The sequence below is a fragment of the Tenrec ecaudatus genome, chromosome 4 (assembly GCF_050624435.1).
Source record: "Tenrec ecaudatus isolate mTenEca1 chromosome 4, mTenEca1.hap1, whole genome shotgun sequence".
Taxonomy (NCBI): domain Eukaryota; kingdom Metazoa; phylum Chordata; class Mammalia; order Afrosoricida; family Tenrecidae; genus Tenrec; species Tenrec ecaudatus.
Window position 1 is genome coordinate 204644780 of NC_134533.1, and position 10871 is coordinate 204655650.

Below are 10871 nucleotides of genomic sequence, written 5' to 3' on the forward strand. Positions count from 1 at the left end.
CTGCCCAGGGCATGGTTTGATCGCCTAAGGCAGTGGTTCTCAACCTTCCTCATGTTCCTCCTAACCATAACATTATTTTCATTGCTACTTCATAACTGTTTTTTGATACTGTTATGAATCATCATGTGAATATCTGATAGGTAGGATGTATTTTCATGGTTACAAATTGAACGTAATGAAAGCATAGTGATGAATCACAAACACAGTATGTAATTATATATGGTGAAATACTTATATCTAATTAAAAATAAATGAGACTTTGTCTTGAAGCATAATGTAGCATGGGTAACAGTCTTAATATAACAACAGGTAAAGTACATCACTACATTTTGCAACTCTATGCATAAAAAGCCAACCTCGGTGGAAAAGTTGAGATAGCTCTTTCTCACCAGATTGGAATATCTGCATGTGGGCAGACCCGCCTGAAGAGTGATATGGGATCCTGTAGTTTTTTAGGTGACCCCAGTGAAATGGTCCTTCAACCCCCAAAGGGGTCTGGACCCGCAGGCTGAGAACTGCTGACCTAAGGAGATCTGTCCCTGAAGGCAGGATGGGGAGGAAGATGTCTCCAGATGTTCACAGAGTCTGTTGTGTTAACTCCCGGGGGGGGGGGGCATGGGGGGGGCGTCGTCAGCACACTCAGTGTGCTCCTCTGTGTTTGGGGGCTCCGGTCAGGACTTGCCTTTTGAATACTGGGAGCAACCACGCGAGATCGGGGGCAGCTTGGGAGGCCGCGGTCATTTGGGCCAGCTGACAGTGGGCTGGCGCGTCACACCACAGAACTCTCGCAGCGCCAGAGATGGATTCGATGGCCGAGATGCTGTAGGGGCAACCCGGTGGGAAGGGGCAGTGACTGGGGGCCGCGGGCTCCGCCCAGTGTGTGTCTCTCGGTCCTCAGGACCCATGTGCTGACCGATGGGACCACTGCGATCACAGGAGAACGCAAGGGACGAGGGAGCAAAGCAGTAGTTGGGGAGGTGGGGGTCCACACCCACATTACGCAGGGAATGACAGGCGCCTTAGTGGCGCAAAGGTTAAGCGCCGGCTGGCGACCGAAAACGCGGTCGGCGTGAACCCCCCCTGGAGCGCCGTGGGACTGGGAAGCCGGCGATCGGCCTCAGGACGGAGGAGTCGACGTGGACTCAGCCTTCCAGGTGTCTCGGCTCCGCTCCGCTCCGTCGTTTGCTGGAGCGGGACCCAAGCGCAGGGCCCTACGCGGCGGCGGCGACCCCGTGACGGGGCCCAGAAACCAGTTCCGCACCCCGAGCGCCCTCTTCAGGCGGCAGCGCGCACCGGCGCGCCCTGCGACCCGGGCTTCCGCACGCTCACTTCCGGGCTCCGCGCGGCTCGCCCACGAGTACTTCCGGTTCAGCGGTAGACGCCGGGGCCTGGCGCCGTCGGGCGGTGAGTCCGTGTCGCGAGGGCCCGCGTGACTCCATCAACTAGCTCTCGACCCGGCGACATCGGGTCCGAGCGACAATGGGTTCTTATCCTTTAAATCATCGCCGAGTCTCCGGTCACCGCTATTTCCCTCGAAGGCCTAAGCGCCCGACCGGCCAGTGACGTCACTCCCGGGGCGTGGCCAGGTGCTGGCGGGCCCGCCCCACTCAGTGGCGGGGAGGACCCAACGCCGGTCCTGTTATTTCGTGGTGGTGGGTGTTGGAGCGTTCAGTTTAGGAGAGACTGGTCTGCACAAATTTAGCAGAAATACAGGAGTTCATACCGCGGTCCGTAGCGTTTGCTTGTAATTTTTAAGGAAGCCAGTTGTGTTTCTTTCGTGGCACCTGGATGGAGTCCATTGCCGACGCTTTTAGTTTCGTCGCAGTAAAGTGCAAACGGTGTCACCTGGAGAGCACGCGTCTAAATTTGCCCTAACGATTACTCTTTAAAAAAAATTCACCTGTAACAGTGTTCTGTATATGATTTGGCAACCCCAGCCCTGGGTTTTGTTGTCCCCGAGCCCTTGCCCATCTGGGAAACAGGTATGACATGGGCACCCTCCCTCCAAACCAAAGGCTTTGCTCGATGTGAAGGCTGCCATGAACAAACTCCAGTGGCCTGCCTGGCCAGAGCTGGGCCCCCTATCCTCAGTCCCCATGCCCCAGCCCCTCCTATTCCCTTTACAACAAAGAATGCTGGGAACCGGGCAGGCTGGGTGGTCCCAGGACTGATCACTGCCAGGTGACTAGTGAGGGAGAGAAAGTGGTATTGGAGGCCAGGTTTCCTGAGTAACAGTGGACAGCATCAGAGAACATGAGGTTATTAGAAGAGTCCCCTGAAACAGCTGTGGGAGCTGGAGCCCTGGCCCCAGGTTCCTTCCCCTGCTCCACCCACACCTGCTGATGTGATCCTCACACAGTGCTGAGGGGCAGGGGGGCACTTGTTAAAGTGTATGCCTTTTGGCATATCAGTTACTTGCTATTCCTAAACCCTGTAGCCCCCTGACCTTCACCTCAGGGCCTCCGTAACTTTTCCCCTGCCCAGTGGGGAAAATGGCTCTTTGGGCTCAAGTGTGGTGTGACCCAGGACTTGTTCTGTTATCAAAACAAGTATTTTTGGCAGAGGTGGGTCTGGCCAGCTTTTGTGGGTGGAAGGGCACCCTTCCCTGTCTGTCCTGTGGACCGGGCCCTCAGGACTTCTGCAATCTTCCACCTGGAGCCAGATTTGCTGCAGCTCCTGATCAGAATTTGAACTCTTGCCTGGCTGACCTGAGGGCTAGGGTCCCCTGAGCTCTGGGGAAGTGCTTTGGCCTGGCCTGGCAGCACCCAGGGGCAGCCACCTCACAAAGAGCCAGCCTCCCCAGGTGCCCCAGCCCCGTCCCCTGAGCCAGAGACATGGAACAGGCTGGAGGGCAGTGGGCTGGGGGTCAGTTGGTGGGACAACCAACAGCATTCTGGCCCTGGACGTGACAAAGAGGCCAGGCCAGGGTGCCAGAAAGGGGCGTTGCTGCCGAAGTGCAGGGGGTGGGGCGGGGCGGGGCGGGGCGGGAGCCCACTGATAGGAACAGTTTTCTGCAGGAATGATTAACTCAGCCCAGGGGGTGACCCAGGAGGAGGGCTCAGCTAACAGGACCTTTGGACTCAGGCAGAGTGTCCAGAAGCCAGCGTGTGGTCTGCAGGAGGGGAGGACATGGCAGAGTGGCAGGGTTGGACTCCGAGGACTCAAGTGGGACCAAGCTGCAGTGGGTCTCCGGAAGTCTCCCTGGGCTGGACCTTGGCCCAGGCTGATTGCTGCAGCAGCTGTGTGGCTGTGTGTCGGCCCTCACTCCTCTTTTCTCCCCTCTAGGCAGCCATGGGGAGCAGGCGGTGCTGAGCATCCTGGGGCATGGCTTCAGCCCTGCTAGGCTTGGCCCGAGCCCCTGTACGGCCGCTTCCCTGGGGGGGTCTGGCGGCCCGGCTGGCCAGCAGCATGGCTCTGCCGGAGCAGGCACAGCAGCTGTTTGAGAGCGCCGTGAGTGCTGTGTTGCCGGGCCCCATGCTGCACCGGGTGCTGGTCGTGGACCCCAGTGGCAAGCAGCTGAAGGTGCGGGACCGGAGCTTTCACCTGCGCAACAACCTGTACCTGGTGGGCTTCGGCAAGGCCGTGCTGGGCATGGCGGCTGCCGCTGAGGAGCTGCTGGGCCAGCATCTGGTACAGGGCGTGATCAGCGTGCCCAGGGGCATCCGCGCTGCGGTGGAGCTTGCCGGCAAGCAGTAAGGAGGCCACTGCGGGGAACCTGGGCCCCACTGCAAGCTGAGTCAGGTTCCCCCACTCCCCCAGGGTCCCTTATTTCCTGGGCCTGCCCTGGCTCCAGGCTGGTTGCCAGCGGGCATCCCTGTTCATGCTTTTTATCTGAGCAGTTGGAGCAGTAGTTGGTGGGGGTGGGTGGGCAGAGAGGAGCTCGAAGTCCCAGGCCTTGACAACAGCCCCCTTTTGTGTGCTGGGTCTTCAGCGAGATGCTCCTGAAGCCTCACAGCCGCATCCAGGTGTTCGAGGGCGCCGAGAACAACCTGCCCGACCGGGACGCGCTCAGGGCCTCGCTGGCCATCCGGCAGCTGGCCGAGGGGCTCACGGCCGACGACCTGCTGCTGGTGCTCATTTCAGGTGCGCTGTGGCTTGGCTAAGGGGTTGGGGCAGGGCCTCCAGGTCGCAGGTGTTTCAAAACTGTAGTGTCTGAACCCCTGGGCTTGAAGGCAAGGTGTGAGAGTAAGGGTGACTGATTCCTGGAGCCCCTGGTCGGTTGTCTGGCCCTCTCTTTGGTCCTCCCTGAGGCTGAACTGACTTCACGGATGATGAGGGGCCCCCGGGGTTCCCTGAGGACAGAGCCCATGCCCCACAGGACATGCCAAGGGTGCTGCTGCTCTGGTGTTCCCATGCATGTGTGGGGCTTCTGGGCTGTGGGGCAGACAGCTGGGTGGGGCAATGGGACAAGGAGCGCTGAAACCCCGTCTCCAGACCCCGCCGGTGCCTCTGCTTCCCCCTGTGCAGCGCTCCCCAGGAAGCGATTCCCAGTGCCTGCCCTGAGCACCCCAAGCTGAGAAGCAGGCCCAGGTGGCCAGGGTTGGGGCCCTGCCCATGCGCCCTTTCCTGGCATGTCCACAAGGGGGCGCCCAGAGCCCAGCACTGCTTCCTTGGTGTGGACAGTGCTCAAGGCCCCTCTAGTCCCCTGTCCCCTGATAGCCGGCTCTCCCTGCAGGGGGGGGCTCGGCCCTGCTGCCCGCCCCCATCCCCCCCGTGACTCTGGAGGAGAAGCAGATGCTCACTAAACTGCTGGCTGCCCGGGGGGCCACCATCCAGGAGCTGAACACCATCCGCAAGGCCCTGTCTCAGCTCAAGGGAGGGGGGCTGGCGCAGGCTGCGTACCCGGCTCAGGTGGGCATCCCTTCTCTCAGGTACCAGGGCCCTGCCTGCCAGAGCCTCCAAGGTCAAGCTGGCTGAAGGCTTTGGAGGGACTCCCGGGCCGGGCAAGGAGCATCCTCATGGCTGTGTGCCTTGGGCTCCCTTAGGAGGGTGCATAGACCTACAAGGGATGGTTGGTTTACCCCTGTGGGCTGAGCCCTGAGCCGTGCCCCATGCCTAGGTGGTGAGCCTGATCCTGTCTGACGTGGTGGGGGATCCCGTGGAGGTGATTGCCAGTGGCCCCACCGTGGCGAGCTCCCACAGTGTGCAGGACTGCCTGCACATCCTCACCCGCTACGGCCTGCGGGCTGCCCTGCCACGCTCAGTGAAGACCGTGCTGGCCCGGGCCGACTCCAACCCCCGAGGACCACACACCTGCGGTCACGTCCTCAACGTGGTCATCGGCTCCAACCAGCTGGCACTGGCCGAGACCCAGCGGCAGGCTGAGGCGCTGGGTTTCCGGGCGGTGGTGCTGAGTGCCGCCGTGCAGGGCAATGTGAGAACTGTGGCCCAGTTCTACGCACTGCTAGCCCTAGAGGCGGGGGCCCGCCTCACCTCCGCTGGGGCGGCTGGCGCTCCTGGGGCAGAGGACAGGGAACTGCATCAGCTGGCTGCTGAGCTGCAGCTCCCAGACCTGCGGCTGCTGGAGGCCCTGGAGGCCGTGGCCGGGGCTCGGGGTCCTGTCTGCCTGCTGGCTGGTGGCGAGCCCACGGTGCAGCTCCAGGGTTCAGGCAGGGGTGGCCGGAACCAGGAGCTGGCACTGCGTGTCGGGGTGGAGCTAGGGCGGCAGCCGCTGGGGCCTGTTGACGTGCTGTTTTTCAGTGGTGGCACGGATGGGCAGGATGGGCCCACAGAGGCTGCCGGGGCCTGGGTCACAGCTGAGCTAGCCAGCCAGGCCGCTGCCGAGGGGCTGGACCCAGCCGCCTTTATGGCCGAGAATGACTCTCATACTTTCTTCTGCCGCCTCCAGGGCGGGACTCACCTGCAGTACTCGGGGCTGACGGGCACCAATGTCATGGACACCCACTTCCTGCTCCTGCGGCCGAGGTGATGCTGGCTGCCTTCGGGAGACGGGCGGGCCCCAGGCATTGCTAAGCTCAGGCCCCAGCAGTGGGGCTGACCCAGACTTTCCACCCCTTGGAGGGAGCGCTCCCTACTCTCTGCCCCCTCAGCAGTGGGCCTTCAGGGCCCACTCATTGTCCCTTGAGCACTCTGCTGAGCCCCCAGCCTGTGTCTGTGGGGGAGATGTAGGAGAATAAAAGGACCACCGTGTGGAGTGTGCACAGTCTTCTCTAAGGGACACACACACACACAGAGTGGGCTGGGGCTGCCGCCACAGTGCCAGGTCCACCTGTCCCTGCAGGGCCCCTCTTTCTCTCTCGTATGTGGGCTGAATTGACTCCCATCGTTCTGTATTGAGGTAGAACTCCAGGCAGACTGGCCACCGTCCAGCTGTAACACCCCAGGGCTGTGGCATCCTTGTCATGATCTGCCCAACGTCAGTTAGGAGGTCTTGAGGGTGGTGCTTACCACCCCTCCACCTCTGGCCAGCTCTCTGCCCCTGACAGCCCCTCCCTGGCCGACCTCTGGCTGCCCTGCCTCCCAGCCCTGAGACACAACCTGTTGCCTCCTGGGGCCCTATCCCAGAAGAACACCCCCGCTTCCTTCAGCTGACCCAGCTGCCTCCAGTGGAGGGGGGGTTAGAGCGGTGAGGGTCACAGCAGTCTGGTTCCTCCCCTATCACAGCATCTGGGGAGGAGTGGAGTCGGGAAGGGCCACTGAGGGGGCTCTTGACCTCGCTGGGCAGAGGAGGGGGCACTCAGAGCCCGTGTTCAGTGTCGGCGCCATCTGCCGGCTGCCCCCACCGTCCGCCACGGCTCCCATCCCTATATGAGTGATCAGTAGAATCACATAGGAATAAAAAGCCATAGAGAACAGCGAGGCCTGGCGCTGCCACCGTGCCCCTCCGCAGCCCAGCCCCCTGGTGCTGAGTGACGCTGGCCTGCCCTCCCCCAGACAGTCCCTCTATCCCACTTAGCTCTGCACAACGTCCCTTGCAGGTGATTTGTGACCTGGGGTTCACACAGGGCAGGCTGGGGCTTGGGAAGGGAGGAGAGGCCAGGCGAACTGGTCTGGTGACGTTTAGACTCGGTCCCTCTGGCAGCTTCAGGCATGCCCTGCCCCGGTCTCGGTGCTTGTCCTCATGACTGTGCTGGCCTCAAGCCGCAGTCCCAGGCAAGAGAGGGGATGAGCGCAAAGGGCCAGCCACCTGGTCCCCTGTGCGTGTGCCGCACGGGGTGTGAGTGTGGCATGCTGGGAGGGCAGGCCTGCAGACACCCAGAGACACAGGGTGGGCTGCGCCCGCCCACCTGCGTGGGCTGAGCTGCTCTGGACATCCTGTTCTGGACTGTGCTGGGGGTTCTTGCTAGGGGCATCCTTGCTCCCTGCCCTGTGCTAGTCTGCAGGGACTGGGTGGCCAGGGACTGGTCCAGGCCCTACTCAAGCTGAGCTTGCTGACCCAGCATGTGGGGTGAGGAAGCCCGGGGTAGGCTGCCGTCTGGGAGCTAGAGCGAGGGGCCTAGCACGGTGAGTGTGCTGCGGGCCTGGGTCTCCGCTTAGTGATGACAGGTATGGTACGGAGCAGTATTTTTTTTTTCATTTTACCCCCCAGGGCTCTGCTCTGGTACCCTCTCGCTGGCCCTGCTGGCAGGGCTAGCGGGAGAGGCTGACATCTTGGCCCCCACCTGCAGAGTAGAGGTGTACCCTCTCCATGCCCACAGGATGGGGGTGCCTGGGACTCCGGGCTCCAAGGCTGTGGGAGGTGCTCTGGCTGGGCAGACAGACTTCCAAGTGCCTCTCTACCTGGATTGCCAACCCCTCCACACCTTTGCTCAGCTGACCCCCAACCTGCCATGTGCTAGAGGGTCAGGCACTGGGGGCCAGGCCTAAGAGAGATTGTCAGTACCCTCGCCTAACACACCAGTGGACACTGGAGGGCCCCATTGCATGCTGGGTGAATGTTGACCGAATGGGCAGATCCCCCCTGCATTCCTGGGAGGCCCTCTGATTGCTGCCCGCTCTCTGCCCTCCAGTCTCTGCACGTGGCCTGGGCTGTCTGCTCATCCAAACCCTGTTCATTGAATGCTCAAGTAACAGAAACGCCAGATGGCTGGTCTGGGGTTGCCCAGCAAGTCGGCTGTAGGACCAGGAGAGAACCTGGCTTGAACAGCCTCTGCCCACCCTCTGGGGCCCAGCCAGACCGGGCTTCTTCAAGGCTGGGCTTGGAAATGGGGCCACACTGGGCCCCTCGGGGGTCTATAAAGCAGGTCAGTTGGAGAGCAGAGGTGAGATACTGCTCATGAGGATTCAGCCTTGGAACCTAGGGGAAAGCTCACTCTGCCTGCAGGCTCCCTGTGCAAGCTAGACCTGCCAGGGCCAAGGAGCATGTTATGTCTGTGTGATGGGAAGGACCCTTAGCAGGGCAGTGGCTGGACACATGGTTGCCCATTGAAATGTCCAGTGTCCCCCCACTCAAGTACTCCCTCAATGCACGAATACTTTGTTCTATTAAACTGGCATTCCATGATGCTCACCTTCCCGACACAACCGCTGAAGACAAAGCGGGTGAATAAGCAAATGTGGTAAAGAAAGCTGATGGTGCCCGGCTATCAAAAGATATAGCGCCTGGGGTCTTAAAGTCTTGAAGGTAAACAAGCGGCCATCTAGCTCAGAAGCAACAAAGCCCACATGGAAGAAGCACACTAGCCTGTGTGATCATGAGATGCCAAAGGGATCAGGTATCAGGGATCATAGAACAAAATATCATATCATTGTGAATGAAGGGGAGTGCAGAGTGGGGACCCAAAGCCCATCTGTAGGCAACTGGACATCCCCTTACGGAAGTGTCTCGGGGAGGAGATGAGCCAGTCAGGGTGCAGTGTAGCAATGATGAAATGTACAACTTTTTTCTAGTTTCCTAAATGCTTCCTCCTTCCTCCCCCGACTATCATGATCCCAATTCTACCTTACAAATCTGGCTGGACCAGAGGATGTACACTGGTACAGATAGGAATTGGAAACACAGGGAATCCAGGACAGATGATCCCTACAGGACAAGTGGTGAAAGTGGTGATACCTGGAGGGTGGAGGGAGAGTGGGGTAGAGAGGGGGAACCAATTACAAGGATCTACATATAAACTCCTCTCTGGGTGATGGACAACAGAAAAGTGGGTGAAGGGAGACACCAGGCAGTATAAGATATGACAAACAATTATAAATTATCAAGGGTTCATGAGAGGGGGGGAATCGGGAAAGGGGGGAATTGAGGAGCTGATGCCAGGAACTTACGTGGAGAGCCGGTGTATTGAGAATGATGAGGGTAACAAATAAACAAATGTGCTTTATACAATTGATTTATGTATGGATTGTGATAAGAGTTGTATGAGCAACTCTTTTAAAAATCATTTTAATAAAAAAATTTTAATGATTAAAAAATATAAATAATATTAAGGGCTCAAAAGCATTGACCACGAAGTACTTAGTACAATGAAAGATATTTATGAATCTTGAAACTTCATTGTCATAAAATAATTTGTTTTGTTCTTTTATGCTTCTTTCTGAAAAAATGACTTTTGTAAATTAAGTAAAAGCAGTCATTAATGGTAAAAAAAAGAAAAAGGACAAGAGGCGCATTTCTATTTGTTGAGAGCCTAGTGCCTCAGTTAAGTATAATTCTCGTATTAGCTCAATAATGTACTCATAAACATAATTCACAGTTGAGTTAGTACACCACTACCAACACTCTTAAATGAAAAGCAATTGTAAAGGGAAAAAAAACCCAGGGTCCAAGCCCACCGGTTTCTCGGTGTGAGGGAGGTGCGGCAGGCAGCCTCCTGTAAGGACTGCAGCCTTGGGAGCCCTGTCAGGGTCTGTGAGTCGGGGTGCTGTTGGGGGTGGGCTTGTGTCTGCATAAAGGACCCCGTCTGCCTCTGGGCTTGCATGCCCATGGGGGTGGGCTGGGGTGGCATGTGGCCACCGTGTGCCAGTGGTACATCCTCTGAGCCCCACCCTGCTCGGGTGGGGGACACAGGGTTTGGGGTGCTTAGAATATTGGTGAATGGGGACATTATAAAGGCTAGCAGAGGCCAAGTGGCACAGGGCCTTGTGTAGCTGACTGAAGGGCTTGGGTTTCATGTTGATAGCAGGTTTGGGCAGTACCATGGGCTGGATCATGCACCCCCCAAACAGGAGTCATAATCTCTGATCTCCAGCCCTGAGGGGTCCTCATCTCATTTGGGAATGGGGTGTGTTTGTTGTGTTAGTGAGACAGGAGTAATAGATGGTGCATCATCAACTTTGCTGATTAATTCTCTTTGGTGAAGAAACAAAGTGATTGTGAGAAGCAGAGAGAAGGAAGGGGGATGTCAAGACAGAGGAAAGAGTGCCCGAGAAAAGAAGTGTGGGGCAGACGCGTCACTCCCCCACGCACACTGACAAGAGAGAAAGTCTTCCCCAAGAGTCAGCAGCCAGATCCGGATCTCCAAGCCCCTACACTCTGAGAAGGAGCTGTGCCTCAGGCTCCCCGCCAGTGGGGTTTCTTCCCCAGCAGCACCAGGCAACCCAGGCTGAGCGAGCAGAACCTGGTACAGAGAAGTGGGGTGCTCCTGGGACACGCCCCAGCTGTGGGGCAGAGGGTTAGACCCAGGCCTCCCTGGTGGAGGGTGGAGGATCCTTGAAGGTGCCTCCGGTGAACAGTAGGAGCCCGGGCACTTTTGTGGGTGATGGATTGAGTTACGAACTGTAAGGCCGGCAGTTGGAAGATTTAGTGTTGGAGAAACCCAGGGTCCTGTCCTGCCCTGCCCCTTACGGCCACTGGGAGTTGGAACGGACAGGCCAGCAGTGGGTACAGTAGCGGAAACCCAGGTTTCCCCAAGGGACGTACATCACTAGCACTGTGGCTGTCAATCACGGGCCCAGGAGAAAGTGGGAGGAGT

General features: G+C 58.6%; 1 protein-coding gene across 1 annotated transcript; it reads left to right on the top strand.

Annotated features, from left to right (window-relative positions):
* The first annotated feature begins 1354 nt into the window (after nt 1-1354).
* GLYCTK (glycerate kinase) lies at nt 1355-9157 on the top strand. Its single transcript, XM_075547474.1, has 5 exons — nt 1355-1404; nt 3286-3692; nt 3932-4083; nt 4676-4851; nt 5060-9157. Exons 2-5 carry the CDS (start codon nt 3325-3327, stop codon nt 5927-5929), a joined length of 1566 nt encoding a protein of 521 aa, XP_075403589.1. The 5' UTR covers nt 1355-1404; nt 3286-3324; the 3' UTR covers nt 5930-9157.
* The last annotated feature ends 1714 nt before the right edge of the window (nt 9158-10871 follow it).